Source organism: Sphaeramia orbicularis, chromosome 10 (genome assembly GCF_902148855.1).
Source record: "Sphaeramia orbicularis chromosome 10, fSphaOr1.1, whole genome shotgun sequence".
Taxonomy (NCBI): Eukaryota; Metazoa; Chordata; class Actinopteri; order Kurtiformes; family Apogonidae; genus Sphaeramia; species Sphaeramia orbicularis.
Window position 1 is genome coordinate 32,890,801 of NC_043966.1, and position 18,782 is coordinate 32,909,582.

Sequence of the window (18,782 nt, forward strand, 5' to 3'; positions counted from 1 at the left end):
AGCCGGACTCCGCAAAGAAACAAAAAAAATAGAGGAGGCAAACCACACTGTGCAGGAAAAATATTGGTGATGTTAAGTAAACATTCTGGCTTATTACAGACATATGAAAGCATTACACCACTCCCTATGAGAATATCCCCTCTAATGCTGAACAGACTTGAGACAATCCCTCACTAGCTTGAGTTATGTGCAAATTAAATGTGCAAATTAAGATCTGTTGTGGACAATATTTTCAGTGACATATGAGTAAAAGTAGCAGACTTGCACGCCAGTGTTAATGTAATTCACACTTAGGTTTCATGCATATCATACCTGACAAGTACAGCGTGCAACCGAGGGTCAAAATAGTAAATGTGTTTATTCAACAAGCTGTGTTTGTGTGCGCTTCATCTAAGCAGACGGGAACATCAGGTTTATGTACAGCAAACTTATTATCCCTCAACAGCGAGCAAGATGCCGCTTTTTCATTCTCATCCCCTGAACACAATCATCTCGTCTCCAGTTTTATTCCCTCTCCACTCAGAATCCACAGCTCTCTTTGCCTTGCACCACACCCTCGCTCCTTCTAAGGTCTTTAGTGGGTCGAAATATAGTGCATGACCTCATTCTGATGAGAAAAAAAACACATGCAACATCAGCAATGTGTCTTCTCAGCTTTATGGAAAACAGAAATAGAGGCTGATCTTTCATAAAACCTGTACTGCTCGTCACCCCTGGGCATAAAATCATGCCAGAATATTTAGTAACGTTTAGATACATACAGCAAACGGGATGAAAGTAGTCAAACTCAAAATCTGTATTAACATCTCACTCTGCTTTATTTTTTCTCCTGTTACATGTATGTTTCTGCGTTCCTCAGCAATCTTTTTTTTATTTTCTCTTCTTTTTCATATAGACATGACCTAGGGATCTACAGAGACTTCAAGGCCATGGAAATGTTAAGGAGCAAAGCATATGCTGAAGTACACATTTCCACCAGGATCTCTGAATACGAAGCAGTTGGTTTAGGTTCTGGCTCTGCTTTCATCTGCAAAGTTGTATAAATGACCCGTGGCTGTACTGACTCTCAGCAAATTAAATGAGCAAAGTAGATCCGTCAGAAGTTTATAGCTGAGACTATTGGCAGGCAACAACAAAGTGAAGTCCATGTGAAAAGTAGCTGTGGTGCAGTTGTGATCACAGTCTTGGTACCTCTAAGTATCACACCATCAGAATGAGTCCCATGACAGCAACAAAGTTAATCCCCATTTCTTAACACTATCTCATTTTCTAAGGGTTTCAGGTTTTGAAATATTACACACCGTCTTTCTTTGGGAGGAAAATCATTTCTTTTTTAATAATAATTACAGGCCTGATGTTGAGCTGCACTCTACGGAGATACTTTACCAGTCAGAAATTTCTGGCAGAGGTTATATAGGCAGATATGAGTGCCGCCTGTGGGAAGGTTATTCATTACTAATTAAAATAACAAATTTAGAAAAATAGATTTTCCCGGCTCCCACTTAACAACAAAGTGTTTTAGTCTGAAGTATGAGGGTTTTTTTTCTAATTCCATTATAGAGCTGAGCCATCCCTAAAAAGAATGGCTTGGAATTTTAAGTGAAAAGGGCCACACAAACCTTGCTCTCATCTCTTTGGGATGATGAGGACAGAATATAACTGCAATAATGGAGTGCATACCAGTGCCAATTCTGCTCAGTCCTCTAAACCTGATCCTCTAAAAATGACAACACTCGGGTTTTAATCAGCATCTAGACCTGGATCTGCACCAGAACACAAAGACTCATACACAGATCCTGCTAAATGGTTTAACCACATAACATTTCAAGTGCATCGGACTCATGACCATCATCTTCATCATTGTGCAAGAACTATTTTGGTTGAATAGCCCTTATATCACTTAAATGTGAGCTAGGCCTGGGAACTGAACATGGATATTTTTATGCATCAACCAAAATGCCTTATCATTTGGGACCAAATTTCAATACTTGACCAGTAAACCACCTCAATGTCAGTGCAGCTCACACAACCAGCTTTTATTCATTTCATTAATGCAATTCAATCAAACCGACTATCTTAAGTTGTACTAAACAAGTAATGTTTTTCATGTTATAAAACTAATTTGGAAAAGTGGAGAAGTGCCAGGGTGCAGAAACATAAAAAAGAGCTAAGTTAAACCAGATTGCTAGAAGTAGATTTATATTTCTATTGTATAAAACTGCTGAGAGTGTAAAAAGGCAAAAGGGGTGAAAAATAAAACTAAATACTTGTAACATGATGTGCAAAGTAATATTCTTTCTGTTAAATTGGATTTTGGCATTGAAGTATAGGCCAGGAACATTCCTACACAATATCCAGCTTTAATGGTGTTATATTTAGCAGTATCTGCCTGAAATCATGTGTGCAAATGTCTTTTATTTACAATATGTGCTGTACAACTCATTCAGTGTCAGGACGACTTTAGTATGTGGGCAGAAAAGAGTGTGGAAGCATCAGAAGTGAATACCCTGTGTAGCAAAGTCCACTTTAAATGTACCAAACTTTCAAGGTGGTAGACTGTACAGATATGTGTGGACTGATGTGCACAGATACAGGTGAGATGAGCTACAGGTCAGGCGGGATTAATAGCTATGTGATGATCATTTTAATCATACCAGTGCATTTTGACCCCATCTGTCACACTGAAACAAATTCCAAGCATATTATGGTATCTCATCTCTAAGAATGAAATAGGGTGTGTGTTTTGAGGTGATTTATGCTGCTGTGTTTGTCCGAGATAAAACGGAGGGCGAGCAATCATGAGGATGCTGCGCTGCATCATGCATCGCCAGTTGACTTACTTGCTGAGGGTGAGGGTGAGAGCATCTGTTGCTGCTCTGATTTGGTTTTGTGCCTCCACGTGGGTCATGTCTTCCGCATTGGTGTCACCAATGGACACAACCCAGTCTCCCACACCAACACCGGCCTGAGCTGCCTTCCCGCCTGGGGTCAGCTGGAGGGGAAAAGAGAGGGAGGAGAAGGACACAAGTTGAATGAAAGATGAAAGTGTACAGAGGCTTTCAGGAGGTGATCAGACATGACTCAGACAGAGAGGGACAGAAGGTTGTATAAGAGATGTGCTCCAAAGGTACACATTAAACTTTAATTAATCTTTAAATATACATTTCCGAGCATTGCTGGCACCTCACATTTGTTTTGTTTTCCTAGTTAGTGAGTGATATCTCCCAGTGCTTCCCCCACATAGATTTCACTTGTCTGGGCTGCCCAGGTGAAACCAACAGCAGCCAAAAAATAATGGAGGACTTATTTGAGCTTTTTTCAGTGCTTCTCATATATTGATGGTCACGCACAGCAGGAAGTATTGTTGTTGGCTGGTAAGAGAACGGCTGGCTGAAATCCTGAACAGAATTACTCAAATAGTCTCATGAACACTGCAGAATGTGTCCAAAACAGATGCATTCAACCCTATAATTCTCATTTAACTCTTCAATGAATTAATTAGCAAGTATATCTGGAACACAGCTAGTAAGCAGAGCTATAAGTTAATTTTAGAAGACAGAGTAGTTGTGAAGCAAAACAGTGGAGTTGTGTGAGTATACTATACATTTGATAATCAGTTAAAGATAGCGTGGGTTAAATACATCATAAAACATCATGTTTGGAGACTTTACACTAAATGACTTTTAACAACATTTAATAATCAACCCTCGGAGTCAGTGTGTCTGGCTCTGACAGCCAGCCGAGATATTTCACTCAACACTGTCGGGAAGAGGCATTATGGGTCATCGCTGGCAACGGTGATGTCATCAGTCATCAGCATATGATTTAATGCAGATGTGACTTTAGCCTCAGAGTAACTCTTGAAAGCTGTGAAACTAGGACCATATGCTACAAACAGTCATATCAATTACTGGAACAAGCCTTCTAGTCATTCCATCCAGACAGGTAAGTCACTGAAAAGGTTTCACCGACAAAAGGATGACAACATCTTCTCAGCATGAGGTCACACAGACACTGAGAGAGAAAATGGCAAAGTATTTTGTTACAAACAGGAAGAACGTGATATAGTCTGCATAGATAGTTATGGTTTTCTTCATGTACAGATCTTCGTCTTGTCAGACATGTCCTCTAAAGCCACCGATACACACAGGGCAATTGCCAAATCGTGTTTAGTAAGGGCTTAGTCAGCTTGACCATGTGGTTTAATGAAACTCGAGACTTGTGTCAAATTCTCAGATAACTGGACTACAAAGTGTTCTGCATCAGATAAGTGAGCGAGTGCCAGGATTTCTGGCAAAAAACCTATTAGGATTACTCTCTGATGTCATGGATCCCTGCAAATGTTAGCTCATCAAAAGCTCAGAGGACTCAGCAGTTCAATCAATAGTTTTCTGCCATGTTCAGCTAAGCCATCACACTTGCCGCTTTGATTCTGCACATTAAACATAAACACTTGTGCGAGCAGCAAGGTAATATGCTCTGTAAACTGATGACAGCTCAGGCTGAAAAACTATTCTGCACCCCACAAAGACAACAGAGTTAAAGCCTGCCTCGAATCAAAACATGGCAAATCTAAAAATAGGAAGAAATGCATTCCTGAGAGGCAATTCAAGCTACACTTATTTTACAGCCAAGCTCAAACATCTCTGTAATTGCCTTTGATTTGCACTCACTGGAAGCAATTAGAGGGGTTAAGAAAGAAATATTTTCTCCAGTTAAGAGACAACTTCAAAGAGTTCAGGCTCACATTGGAGGAAAAAAGAACCCAACTCTGACGTGGACACGTGACATATTCTGCAACAGGGCACAGGCTGGCATAATACAACCAAGATGCACTACAGACACACAACCTTGCTGACCCATTTTGGACTGGAAAACGTGAATGATTTATCGTTTTACCAAAATTACTATTTTGGTATTGGCACTATATCCCATAACCCCTAGCTTCAAGGGGGCTGTTCTTAACTGTAGCTGTTGCAAACAAAATTATCTCAGCCTTAGTAAAAATCTTTAACCACAACAGAGGTTCCTGACAGTTAGACTTGTATAAAATCACGTGAATTATACAGCATATTTATGCAGAATTGCAGATATCAATCCAGATGAACACATCTGGGAAATTTTAGAGCCACATGTTAGCACTTTCTGCCACCATCAAAGCATCAAATTAGAAATACCAAAATAAGGAGCTTTTAAGATGATCCACACACTTTTAATGAACATGAAGGTACATCTTACTGAAGGCTTAATGTTATTTTCCCTCATGCATTTGTATCAACATTCAATTCCTATGTAGCTCAACCATTAAGATAAAAAGCAGTTTATGAATCCATAAAGGCAGCAGATTGTATCTATATGTGCCTGTGTGTGCCGAGTTACTGATGGACACGGACACCTGTGCGCCTGGCTCAGGTTCAGAATGCAGCTGCTCCCTCACTTGAGAAGGCAGCAGTTAAAGTTGCTGTCCTCAGACCTTTGGCGGGTAGGGGGCGAACAGAAACCCTATACCACCCCAGCAGTTTGTCAATACAGCGAAGGACAGTGGAAAACATGTTCCTGAATGCAATACACTACGCTGTACCTGAAAACAACCAGCGCTCGAACATGGTGGTCATTGGTGCAAAACTATGTCGTAGCCAGACAAAAATGTGTTGTTGTTTTGTTGTTGTTTTTTTTTTTTTTGGGGGGGGGGGGGGGCGTATTTCTCTGGCTGACGTAACAAACTTATGTAATAACACAGTCATCATATTATAACTACTTTTGAGCAAATACAACTGGAGCTCATTTTGTACTAATGACATAATATTTTTCCAGCTGAAGCTTTCAGAACTGCGGCTCTACCCTAAAACTAAGATGCCTGTTTTGAGGCTTTCTGACTGAGCACAGCAGCAGAGCTGTTTTGGTATGCTATCATATTTCAAAGCATTAGCCAACCTTTCAAATTTGATAAACCCCTTGAGTTCATATTTGAAGGGCTTCCCTCAACTGACCCTTAAAGGTGAGCCAGGGCCCCACACTAACTCTGGCTACACTTGGTTTTGGTTAAACTAACAATGCACTGCTGCTGCAGATATACTGCCCACGCAACTCACTTTTATTCTTTCCATGGCTATTTGGGGGCTGAGAGACAGTCTGTCCTTACATCATTCACACAGCACAGCTGATGCAAAGCCATAAATATCCCTCTGAGAAATGGAAAACCAAACCTGCAAGTATGTGGTCCCCTCATAATGACTGCAGTGGAACACCTAGCAGTAACTCACCTTAAAAACAGAGCTGCCGTGATCACAACCCAAGACATTTACATTCAACTAGCCAAAGACGAAATGCCCCCTGCAGGCAATATATCAGCTAGCATTGAATTATTAATGCACCCTTCTAACAAGGCCTCTTTTCTCAGAGTGTATCTGTGTGTATTGAAGATTATTCCAGTGATCAAGCAACAGATGGCTAACAAGTCAGACAGAAACACACACAGAAACAGAATATAAGATTTGATGACACATCCAGCTGACAAGGGACGGACATTCAAAAATCTTCCCACTCACTTATTGACATGACATCATCAGTAATTTCCTCTGAACTTTTGATTTCAGTGTTGTGGCATGTGTTTGTCGATAGAAACCAGATGCTGCTTGGGGGGCTTGGGGTTATGGTATCGTACTGTTTATGGAATTGCAATGGCACGAGATCTGGGGCAGATATATGGAGAAACTCCTACAAGCAGTTGTGAGTCAGTCCCAGACTGTGGCAGCCTCAATTCCAACAGCAATCAATGTTATGACGACTTCTGGCTTCCTAAACTTTATGGCTTTCCTGTTGAAACAGGATGTTGAAGCAGACATGTGGACAGAGATATAACACTACTACACTTAAGTAGACCTCTGTATTTTCAAGAACTTAGCGGTCTCAACAACTACAAGGAAGTTGGTTTAAAAGAGAGAGTGATGTGATGTAGATCTTTGAGTTGCTGTTGAAGCTGGTGATGTTGATGCTTTACAATACCCATACACAGTATTTGGAAGTTTATTTTTGAAGTATAGCCTAATCGGTTAAGCAGTCACTCAAATTTTATTTATATAGCATCACATCATAACAAAAATTAGGTTAAATGTTATTAGTTACTCTATTAAAACTGCAATTAGTATTATTTTAATTTATCAACCTAAAATAAATTATTACTTATGGTTAATTTTGATGACTTCTCTAAAATAGGTTTTCAACTGGGCACTAGAGCTAGAATCCTAAAATATGAATTCTAATTAACTTGAAGCCATCCTCTGTTTTCAGGAGTAAAACTCCCATGAACATCTGAACTTCCAGAAACACATCACTGTACAGAATTGCATCACTAAGTACAGCATGTAGTCATCCTTGTATGATTTATGAAAGTACTTATTAAATAGAGATTCTACTGGCTGAACACATGATGATTAATTTAACAGTCATGACAACTCATTCTGTGAAAACACTTTTACAATGTCCTCCTTGGCTCTGCTGAATTTCTCTTACGTCTGAAACCTGAATGATGTCATGTGGTGTCCGACCAATGACACATGACTGAGTCAAAATGCTCATTCTTATTTTCTATTTTGCCATGAGGGGAAGAGTGAAAGGGCAAGAATGCTTCATGTGTTTTTTTATGGATTTTAATTAAATAAAATAAGCATAAGAAGGTAAACATGGTCAGTAAGTGATTTGTTTTCCAAAGGGACAAATATTAGCAAGAATGTAAAGATAAAATAAATCATGATACCTGTAACAGCAAACACTGGAAGAAGGACAATATTTCTGCCATTTTTTTAAAATGAAATTATAGGAACTCTGTCATAGTATAATGCTACTTCCTGACTTCGTTTGCATTTGCGTAGAACAGACAAATGGGTGAGGACGCTTTGCAAAACTAATATTTTAGGGATTTAGTCAGGGAATTTAAACACTACAAAAATATAGACTATTGTCTCCCACAAATCTTTCCATGTGTACTGTTAATTAATTCATGATTTTAAGCATTCATACAGCTTTGCATCATATTGTAGTTTTGACTGAAAGGCTGTACATAATGTGATACTCTCACTTTTTCCAATCTCTACTGAAGATATCCCTTTGAGCGCATCATGTCCATGTGCAAAGTGAGTGCTGAAGACATATTACCCACAGTTAGGAGACAAGAGGATTGTCTGTTGGCAGCAACAGGGTGGATACGACAAAAATCTCAGGAATGCTGAGAAAGCATAGCTTTCCAGGCAGAGGAGGAAGGAAACAAAGCATTCACAGAGCATAGAAACCTATATTCCAGTTCCCATACACACTCAAGGTAACAAGTCAAACAAAGTCCAGACCTTTTCCAAATCAATAGACAAATCTTAGACTGACAAGAAAAAGAAAGGGAAGATGATCAAATACAAAGCCATACTATGACCTGAAACTGACATGAACTAAATAACCATGAGCCCTAAAAGACTCAATTGTAAAACACTAATTGTCCATGAATCATTACAAAAAACATTAGACTCATTGATCTTTCAGCAGTTATCACTTGCCATCTATTTGCCTTACAGCATTTTACAGAGCCTTTTGTCCTGTCACTCCACATGTTCTTCACTGTGTAATCTCTTTTACCCAACTGTCTGGGTTGAGATACTTATCTCATCAGTGACAAGCCAGTCAAAGACAGACCACCCACTACATTTATCCAGAGTAAGATCAGCCAGTGAAGGCTTGACTTCTCTCCCTGTTACTATGGGAAACGGTATATCTTTGAGGTTTATGTCCCCTTGTTGGGTTGTTTTCATCCTCCGTAGTCATGTGATTCATTGTCCGGTCTTTTATGACAGTGGTGAACAGAGCCTATAAGCCCTTAGAGGAAGAAAAGACAAAAGCAGTCACGTCTTAACTCCTGTCATCCGAGGTGGACTGTTGGAAAAAGACATACAGACAGAAGCCACTGACTGAAACAAGACATCAAACTGCTTACATTACAACGTGTCTGCTGCCAAGAAAGGCTTTTGGTTTACAGAAAATGTTGTAAAAATATTTAAAAATTAAAAGATAGCTCAGTTACACTTTGTCCATCTAGACCTAAATAATTCAACTCCTAGACCCAGTGAAGATTCTTGTTTTGTTTTTGCATATTCATCAAATATGTTTTTTACATCTGTTTGGTCTTTTATGGGTTGGAGCAAATGTTTTCTTGACATGAATCCAAAGGGAACATTCTGTTTCTGACTGTGATGCTTACCCAAGAGCAGAGGAGATACAAGACATGTACTGACAAGGCTAGTGATAACTGCTGCCTTCACCACAGGATTACATCAGCTCTACACAAACCTCAATATGATGCTTCTTTCAACACACTGTAGACTCCTTCAGCCATACAAATCTATTCAACGTAACAGGGCATCACATCTGTTTTCTTCACCTTAATAAGCTTTTATAACCTTGTGACTTTATGGCAGCTGCAGAAAATAACTGATAACAACATGACTGACCAATACATCAAACCTAATTAACTCCATAATAAAAAACTGTGAACAAAATTGATAAGTTCAGACATGAAAATCAGTCTTACAGACCATTGAAGCTTCTGAGAGGACAATATAATAATGCCCATGTTAAATTACTGCATAAAAAAGTGCACAAAGAGACCTGCGTGCACAAAAGTTGGCATCAGCATTAGAATGAATTTAACTGTGCGCATGTGTGTGTTTGTGCGTGTTTATCAGGCAAAGCAGCACTGCACTTATAAGGCCTGGAAAGTGGATGATGCTCTCTCTCTCAACAGCACTTGCAATTTAAAGGGCATTTGACAAAGAAGTAGTGACCCACTATGTAGACAAAAAAGCACTCCAGAACAAATGGCACCATGCTGTTATGACCAGCGAATATCACGAGGGCAAAGGAACTCAATGACAGACAATATATCATGAAAATGTGAGTGATATGAAAATGACTAGAAATTTGAATGCTATTCAAATAATTGTATTTTTCCACCAGAGTCTCCGAAAATTACTTCACAACTGAGGCTTAGAAAAGGTCACATGCACACGCTCAGGTAGGGTTACAATTACATTTTTACACCTTTACAATATACTTATAAATATGCAGGGGAGATGACTAATCTACAGCAGGAGTGAAAAAACCTGAATGATCACAGTTGAAGCAAAGTACAAAAGCTAGCTGCATCAATAAACATTTTCTTACCCTTGACACGGTGAGGGGCATGCTGAAGTCTTTGCCACCCTGGAGTCTGAAGCCCCAGGGCGCTGGGCCACTGAGGGTTACCGAGTATACGTTCATAACCTTGAGAAAAATAAAAACACAGAAATTAGTCTTACTATTTGGAAAGACAAGGAAAAGTCTCCAAGGCTGCATATCCTTCTTTTCTCATTAAAGCAGCCAGGCAGTGGTTGTATGTGTAAGAACTAAAGTGAAAGTCCTTTTCAGTGTGTATAATATCAAAATTACACAAAACTGTGTTTTAAGAGTAGCAGCATCACACCATTTGAGTAAGTGTGGAAATCAATGTGACTGTCTAAGGAAACATTAGCACAATAGTGCAGCTAGAATATAACCTTCCCACATTTATCAACACACAGACTGACACGTAGGAATCCCCTGTGTCCCACTATAAGTTGAGCATCATATAGTAGCTCCTATTCAGAGAAAGACAGAATATATTACAATGCAAATAAGTACTGCAAACGGCATAAGCATCATAAATCTACCAGACAGAAAAAGCTACCTTTGCTTTCTACCAAAGTGACAAAAGCAGTCCAAGTTAAACATTTAACTGAATTATAATGAAATAATTGGTATAAATCATACAAATTTGGCCTGACATTTATTTTACTACATGGATCATTTAATGAATATGTACAGCTGTGAAAGCTGTACAACGTCACCAGAACTAATTATTGACACTGAATGACACGACACTAAGTAGCCAGGTAATTTTAAGGACCACAGGCAACCTGAGACAGAAGCCTATGTCACTTACTCTCACTAAGTGAGACACAGGCGTACCACTGACCTCTGTACCAGCTGCCCTACACCAGCTCCCCCTCAACACTACTAGGTGCCATGGTGCAATGAGCCTTCCAAGATGCCACAATTGAAACCTACCTTGTCCAGCTGGTATCCCAAACCGGGGAGAAAAGCTAGAGAGTCAGTAAGCTAGGGCAAGCAGATTCTCCGTCTGTTGGCAAACCCTACCCCCCGACACTGTCTGTGACACAGGCAAGCCCTAGCCTCTCCTCACTCCTCAGAGGCTATATAAGGAATGTAAAACTACACCAAACTATTTCAGCCCAACACCCACATGAGTCACAGAGAGGGGGTGGGAAGTGTAGCGGAGGACGGAGAGAGGTAACGTCAACTACCCCTATACTCTGGCAAAAGCCTAGGATATAAAACTCAATGGATTTTTAATAATAAGTTTGGCTATCACACAGCAGAATGCCACAAGTTAAGAGAAGTTTATAGAGCTACATTCCTTCTGGAGGGCATGAAACACAGTACAACCAAACCGGCAATTATATTTTTGACATCAACTTCTTAAAGCAACAGAGAAGCTCACTAAAACAAAATATAAAAATTGTATGCATTTAGATAAATGTTAAAAAAAAAAAAATCTTGTTGTCTAAAATGCAGCATATCCTTCTGAAAACTAAGGCGGTTCAAGTGCAGATTACACAATAAATCAACCTCTCACTGTAATCCCACCCATTAAACCTGCAAATCTGTTAATTTAATAGCAACACTTTGAAGGGTTTTCATTGGATCTATTTAGTATTTTTTACACAACAAGGTAAATACTTTGCTCAAAAATCTAGCATAACTAGAGGAGTTTGGTGCTTCTTTTCTTATTTTGCCAAAGTTGCTTATGGTCCTGTTTCCAACAACAAATGTAAACACATACAGCAACAGGCAACGCCTACCAGATTTTAATTGTGATGAAAGCACAGTGTTAATTTATGATGAAAGCACAGTGTTAATTTATGATGCAGCTGTTTTATATAAATTGAGACAAGATACTGGGGAGGCCAGCAAGAAGATGGATGGATGAAGTTCTTTTAAAACCAGTTCTCTACCTTTCAACCCTGTAGACATACCTTAACCCTATAGCAGTAAATACTCTGGCTGCCTGTGTCACAATTCAACCAACTATCCCTGTTTGTGGCACTGCTATTTATAATCTCTATGGTGTGACTATATCTACATGATTTTTTTAATGCAAGTGTTGTAAAGACTACTTTAGTCAAAACACACTCAGATGCATCTTTTTTGCAGACAGACACAATTAGTTATACAGGAAACAGGTTACTTTTAATGTAACCAGACAAACATTTGTTATAGTTAATTCAAGTCTAAGATGAGAAAATTCTGTAGCGCCGTGAACGTTTACATCGAAATGAGAGGAAAATGCAGTTTAAGAGTCGTACAGTGGATAAAAAACCAACAGGTTGGTCAGTATTAGTGAGTGCTACACCGCTACAGTGGTGCAGACGGGCTAGCTAAAACTATAAACAGCACAGTAGCACGAGACCACAAAACACACTGATAAAAGTTGTCTGGAAGGAGGAACACCACAAAGGAATGCGTTCGGACAAATGAACTAGCCCACCTCCTGTCCTTCGCTGTGTTCGCCAGACATCTCGAGTCAGTCCACCAGACAAAAAGTCACTCGGTAAGTAGGCTAACTTTCGGACTTCCTTAGAGCGGACGTCAGGAAGCCACCGTGGATCCCTTTGGTGAGCGGCAGGATTATTCCACAAACTCTTTTTGATTGAGACTCGCCTGAAACGTCAGAAGTCACATGGGCCGCAGATTCGTCTCAGACTCCGCGAACCGGGAGGATAAGAACCGGGTATCATGAAGAGAAAAGACAAAACGGAAAGGAATATTAATGTCTTTATTAACACAGAAGAACAATTAAGATTAGAGGAACTGCGATTATACTTAATTTCAGGGCGCACATGATAATCAATACTACTATTACTACTACTACTACTACTACTACTACTACTACTACTACTACTACGAGTAATAATAATAACAATAATAATTTTAACAAATTATAAAATATAATAATAATAATAATAATAATAATAATAATAATAATAATAATAATAATAATGTATTATTATTATTATTATTTATTATTATTATTATTATTATTGGTGATGTTGTTGTTGTTGTTACTATTATTGTTGGAATACCTTGCTATGAACTATTTTAAAAGTTTTCAACAATAAGGCGAAACTGCTCAAAGATGATTCTAGCATATCCCTGTGTTTGCATTAGCTTAATTACCCCACCAGGCAAGGGGTATTGTTTGTTTGTTTGTTAACACTTTAGCAGCAAAACTATTGGTTCAGTTCATACCAAACTGGATTTATAGATTGCCAGTGACACAGAATAGATGTTATTACATTTTGGGAAAGGTAGGTCAAACTTATTATTATTATTATTATTATTATTATTTTATTTTTATTTTTTTAATTAATTTATTTATTTAGATCTTCCCATTTACTTACAATGGGCGAAATACGTGCGAGGGGCGGGATTTGTTGTATCTGGCACCACTTGTTATTTTAATTTTTCTTTCTTTCTTTTTTTTTTTCGTTTATTGATCTGTATCAACGTCAATAAATTTTGTCAAACGTTTAGTCTTTGTTAATTTTAATGTTGCTTTGTCATTCATTTGGTCACAGTTCCGATATTTTCAATGGAAAAACAAAAAAAACAATCTTGCTGTCAGAAATAAAAACATTTGCTCCTTTTCAATAATAAGATGAAAATGTGGCACAGTGCCAAATCTGAACAATCATATCCCAGAATTTGTTTATTAACTTGTGCTATTGTTTGACTGTATACTGATCTACTGTATGTCAGTATGTAGTTTATATATTTTGTCAAACGTTTAGTGTTTGTTCGTCTTAATGTTGCTAAGCCTAACCAAGGACATTAGCCTGTATAGTCCTATATTGCATCGGTTGCATACTTTTACATGTGACACAAATGTCAAATAAAATTGTGATAACAGCAATAATAATCTGATTAATTCACGTACTATATTTCAAATCTATTTTAATTCAAATTTGACAGGTTGATCAAGTTCTAATCTAATTACAATGACTAAAAACTGTTACGTATTTATGTAAATTACACTACATGTAAATCTTGCACACACCTACATTCATTAGCCTTTTTACAATTATGCTTGGCAGGAAATAAGGCAGTAAAATAAGTTTGGGTTGTTGTTTGTGCTACTCCTCTAATTCTATGAAATTTGATAAATACGTTGCATTTATTTTAAGACTGTGACTTATTAAAGATGTGATTTACAGTTTATACTGTATGTAGGGCGTTTGATAAATGCCCCTCAGTGCCTTATGACAAAAGCCAAAAAGCCCCATGAAAGTGTTTATTTATTTATTGTCCAGCAGATGGAGACAAACTAAAAGAAAAGGGAGCTGCTGGTACCCTGAGGGTGCTGCCCTGCTCCATCATCAGTGGCTGAACAAGTGAAGAATCATGAATCATCAGTGAAGGCCTTATATCGAAGAGCAGCTGCATTACAACAGATTTACAGAAGTACACTTGTCCTGTTTTCTCCACTTGGAAAACTCACCTCTCGAGAAAAAAAAAAAAATTAGTCTGTTGAGATCATCATCGCATAAGTAGTGTCCAGATTTAGAGCTTGTAACATTAGCTAGCTAAAACCTACCAAGCTAAGTTTACTTGTAAACACTTTTGTAAAAGATGGCTGACAACGGAGCACACCCGGCAGAAGAGGACCCAGCTGCAGCTTTCCTGGCTCAACAAGAAAGTGAGATAGCGGGGATAGAGAATGACGGCGAGGGATTTGGAGCTCTGGAAGGAGCGGAACAAGCGGAACAGCAGCCCGCAAACTATGGCAAGTTTGAAACTGAGCTAACCGCATCTGTTAGCGAACGAGCTAGCATTTACCTGCTATGCTAACACCGGCACATACATAGGACTGGCGTTAGCTTGGAAATATGTCTATATTAACGGCAGCATCACGTATATTCGCATTATTTAGTTAGCTCGGTTTACATTGTATAACTTTGTCAAATCGGTAGCTCTTGAATTAGACATGGGACATTTAAAGCTAGCTGACTACGCTCCAACACAGAATGTTTATTCACGTCAGTAGTGTTAAATTCACAACTCATCGCCTGATGATGTCCAAAGTGATAAAATATTAGTAGTAACCGAAATAATCTAAGGTCATCAGCTACTGTTTACACTCCTCTGGAAAACTTGTCCTGTTACTAGTTAAAGTTGTAGAGACAACATTAGTGGCCGAACAGGTGCGGCTGCATTTCTCAGGTGTGGAAGGAACTGAAGTAGTAGTGAAGGAAACAGGTGGAGTAGAAAGTGACTTAAACGAATCATCTTAAAAGTCCTCTTTGTGTCGTTTTTAAATTCTCTCAATGTCAGACTGTTTCGGAGAGGAGCCTGCCACAGTGAACGGGGACATGTTTCAGGTGAGTTTGAATGTTATATTATAAAAAATAACACAGAATTTGACAGTGTAGGGAGTAAGTCATAGCCTGTCCCTGTCTGTGTGTGTTTGAGCTTCCCCTGAAACTATTATGTTAGTGTTGTCTACTATCTTGAAATGTCTTGTCATTTATTTTTGATACAAGCGTACCATCTATTCTGATTAAATAGCTAATTGTTACAGCTGAAATTTTATGTTCTCTTAAAAGGAGTCCAATGGGCCAACAGACAACTATGCAGCCATCGCTCAGGTGGATCATCAGAGGCAAGAACCAGAAAGTTTACGAAAGTGGAGGGAAGAGCAGAAGACACGCCTTGAGGCATTAGGTTAGTAAAGATCCTCTCCTTTCTGTGCATAAGTATTCAAAAATATTGCACCTAACAAGAACTGACTATCTTGTTATCTACCGCTGTGCCCTAATAAGACTCGGCATCCAAGGCAGCAGAAGCAGAATGGAGAGAGAAAGCCAAAAAGGAGCTGGAGGACTGGCATGTACACCAGAATGAGCAGATGGAGAAGAACAAGGCCAACAACAGGTTAGAGTTTGACGTGTCCCCTGTTAACATGCTGAGGAGTAACAGTTGGTTGATCTTTCTGAGGTGACTTGTATTCACATTGCACTGAATACTTTCAGTTCTCCCGTACAACAAAAATGTTGGATTGACAAGTTCCCACTCAGAAGTACTGAACTAAAATTTTAAAGTTTGTGTGAAGCTATTTAAAGGAAAGAAAAAATTGATCATATAGTGGGATGACTTATGTAATTCTGTTTTTTGAAAGTTTGTATTTGTAAACACAGTCTGTTTCTGAATTCCTGCTATAGACTGTCTGTTCCTTTTGTCTAGTCAATGCACTTATACACTTACAAAAATATCTCAGTCTTTTCCTTTTCTTGACCGAGCTAACCCGTTCTTCTCTTACACTTTCCAACAGACTCTGTCCAAGTCTGGCACGGTATCACTCTGCATCTGTGACTTTAGTTTTGGCTAATTTCTACCCCTGTGCCTGTGAAAGCGCTGAGAGATAATTCTCTGATGACATATTTGTCTAAAGTTGTGTATGCAGTTAAAATGCCTGGAAAATAAACAGGAAGCTAGCTCCGTGGAAGGAATGCACACAGTGGACAGCAATGTTACAGCTTTTATCCATGCTGCAGCCTAGCATGTTTGTCAGCCACTGTGCACCACAATAGTGACGACTAATTATAATGGTTGTATTTTTAAACTTCTTCCTCATTAGAGGTGTTTCTCTCAGTTGCTTACACCATCGTAACATATTTTTTTGGTTTTGCTTGTTGTTTGACACTGAAATTCTCCTTTTCTCCCTCTTTTTCCTGCTGTCTTGGCCTTGCCTGCGTACTAGGATTGCTGACAAGGCTTTCTACAAACAGCCCAACTCTGATGTTATAGGCTTTGTGTAGGTTTAGAACTCTTATGCTGTCTAATGTCATACACCCATACCCCAGTATTGGCTAGTAGTTGATTTTTTTTTTTTACCCGCTGCATGCCCCAGAACTAAAATTACCAGTATGGTAAGGATTACATTAACTAGCTTGAGTTTTACATATGTCAACAAAATGGTTATAAGTATTACATGTGGCTTCAACAAAGTGTTTGAATGATTTCTAAAAATGCATGAACTTACTGTGTATCTTATGCACAGGTGTTTCATTGTGACTGAACTTTATGATTGAGCACGTTTGTCTCAGATGAGTTTGCTTTTGTGGAAGCTGTTCTGTAATCTGTCAAATACTGGGGCTTACTCACATCTTCCCTCTGGTCTCGTTCCAATCTCCAGAGCATCAGAGGAGGCTTTCTTGGCAGAAAGTGACGGCGACAGCCCGGGCTCAGCATGGGAAAGAGTAGCTCGTCTCTGCGACTTCAATCCGAAAACCAACAAACAGGCAAAGGATGTTTCTCGAATGCGTTCGGTCCTAATCTCTCTCAAACAGACGCCTCTTGTTCGCTAGAAGACGTCACTGGGAGAATTTTGTTGTAGAAATATAGCCTTTTCAGTTTTAACCTCACGTTGCATCAGAACCGTTTGTACGCCCTTTTCCATAGACACCCTGGTATGTTTATAACATTTATAAATTTCCTGCCTTTCTTGATGCCTATTATATCGAGATAGCGTACATAACCTCACTCCAGAATGAGAAGATGGACTGCTCTATTGTTACATCTTTTAACTGGTCAGTTTTTAATCATTGCTATATTTAAGAAAATATTGTTACTGTAAGTTAAACATTTTCCTCCCCTTTAACTTATACATTTGTCTTTAGGAGACCCTTACTGCATGCCACTGCCAATATTTTGGATGTACACTTTTATGTTGTTTTTAGTAGTCACATTTGGCCACTTTTGACCACTTTACTTATTAAGCACTAGTGCAGATTAGATTGTAATCACTTTATGCCTCATTGATGTAAACACACTTGTACTCATTTGCTGTTTTATGTCCCTAATTACCATATTACAGGTAGCTAGCATATTTTTCTCAAACGCAAAAAGCTTGTGGCCTTCTGGATTTTGCTCTTACTGAGTACTCAGTCAAATGGTTTTCCCTCCCATTCACACAAGAATTCTGGAAAAAAAAATGTATTCACAAACCAAAGATTTCTCTTAACATCAGAACTTTCACGCAACTTTATATATGATCATATTGGCTTCTGTTTCTCCTCGTTGATATTCTCAGCATTAATATTTTATGCACCATTTGTGTTATTCACAAGAATGCTCTGGATTTTTTTTTTTTTTAACAGCAATGAATAAGGTGTCAATTTAACTAGTAATGTCTGCATACTGTTTCACATGTTGCCTATTTGGACATTATGAATTCTGAAAAAACGTGAATGTTAAAAAGGAACTGGAAAATAAATAGTCAAGAATGATCACCTAAAGTAGTTTGTCCTCAAGTGTTTCCCTGCTTTAGACTGTTAAGGTAATGACTTGAATCCCAGTTTGCTCTGTTGATGTATGAGGAGTAACTTCATGATGTTTATGGTCCAGCACCAACATCCACCCTTTTTATATTTTTTAATTTCACTTTCTGAAAGGCAGCACTGTAACGAAAGGTTATGGCATTTAAAAAGACAAAGTGTCTGAAGTAGCAAAAAAAATCACATACACTCCTTTTTACTTTCTTGATTAAAGGAATTCTTCAAGCGCTGTACGATTTTTCTTTTGTGTTTGTCATGGATTTTCACACCAGTGATTTTGCAGTGCTTAGGGTGGACACTGGGACTGTGCCA

General features: G+C 38.6%; 2 protein-coding genes across 8 annotated transcripts in view; one reads left to right on the top strand and one right to left on the bottom strand.

The window, feature by feature from the left end:
* pdlim7 (PDZ and LIM domain 7) overlaps positions 1-12,790 on the bottom strand; it is a 38,890-nt gene extending 26,100 nt beyond the window's left edge. The window contains exons 1-3 of one of the 5 annotated variants that reach the window (XM_030145638.1): positions 12,626-12,790; positions 10,204-10,302; positions 2,841-2,992 (exon numbers count right to left, since the gene is read on the bottom strand). In XM_030145638.1, coding sequence (XP_030001498.1) covers positions 2,841-2,992; positions 10,204-10,302; positions 12,626-12,655 — 281 coding nt within the window. In that variant the 5' untranslated portion in view covers positions 12,656-12,790. Of the gene's footprint in view, positions 1-2,840; positions 2,993-10,203; positions 10,303-11,124; positions 11,270-12,625 lie in introns of those variants that run through there. The other 4 variants (XM_030145640.1, XM_030145642.1, XM_030145641.1 and 1 more) reach the window with 4 other exon arrangements.
* A 1,710-nt stretch (positions 12,791-14,500) lies between these two features.
* Positions 14,501-18,429, top strand: cltb (clathrin, light chain B). 3 transcript variants are annotated; one of them, XM_030145347.1, is made up of 7 exons: positions 14,501-14,920; positions 15,469-15,515; positions 15,741-15,858; positions 15,957-16,068; positions 16,466-16,486; positions 16,895-16,948; positions 17,330-18,429. In XM_030145347.1, exons 1-7 carry the CDS (start codon positions 14,767-14,769, stop codon positions 17,499-17,501), a joined length of 678 nt encoding a protein of 225 aa, XP_030001207.1. In that variant the 5' UTR covers positions 14,501-14,766; the 3' UTR covers positions 17,502-18,429. The 3 variants fall into 3 exon arrangements, with proteins under 3 accessions (XP_030001207.1, XP_030001208.1, XP_030001209.1); XM_030145348.1 differs by lacking the exon at positions 16,466-16,486 and having other exon boundaries at positions 14,502-14,920; XM_030145349.1 differs by lacking the exons at positions 16,466-16,486; positions 16,895-16,948 and having other exon boundaries at positions 14,505-14,920.
* Positions 18,430-18,782: the final 353 nt, after the last annotated feature.

Excerpts from the sequence above, each read along its gene's own strand:
- cltb (XM_030145347.1), top strand. The coding sequence starts at position 14,767 with ATGGCTGACAACGGAGCACACCCGGCAGAAGAGGACCCAGCTGCAGCT. Across the intron at positions 15,859-15,956 it reads GACACGCCTTGAGGCATTAG|ACTCGGCATCCAAGGCAGCA; the intron begins GTTAGTAAAGAT and ends TGCCCTAATAAG. Across the intron at positions 16,487-16,894 it reads CTCTGTCCAAGTCTGGCACG|GATTGCTGACAAGGCTTTCT; the intron begins GTATCACTCTGC and ends CCTGCGTACTAG.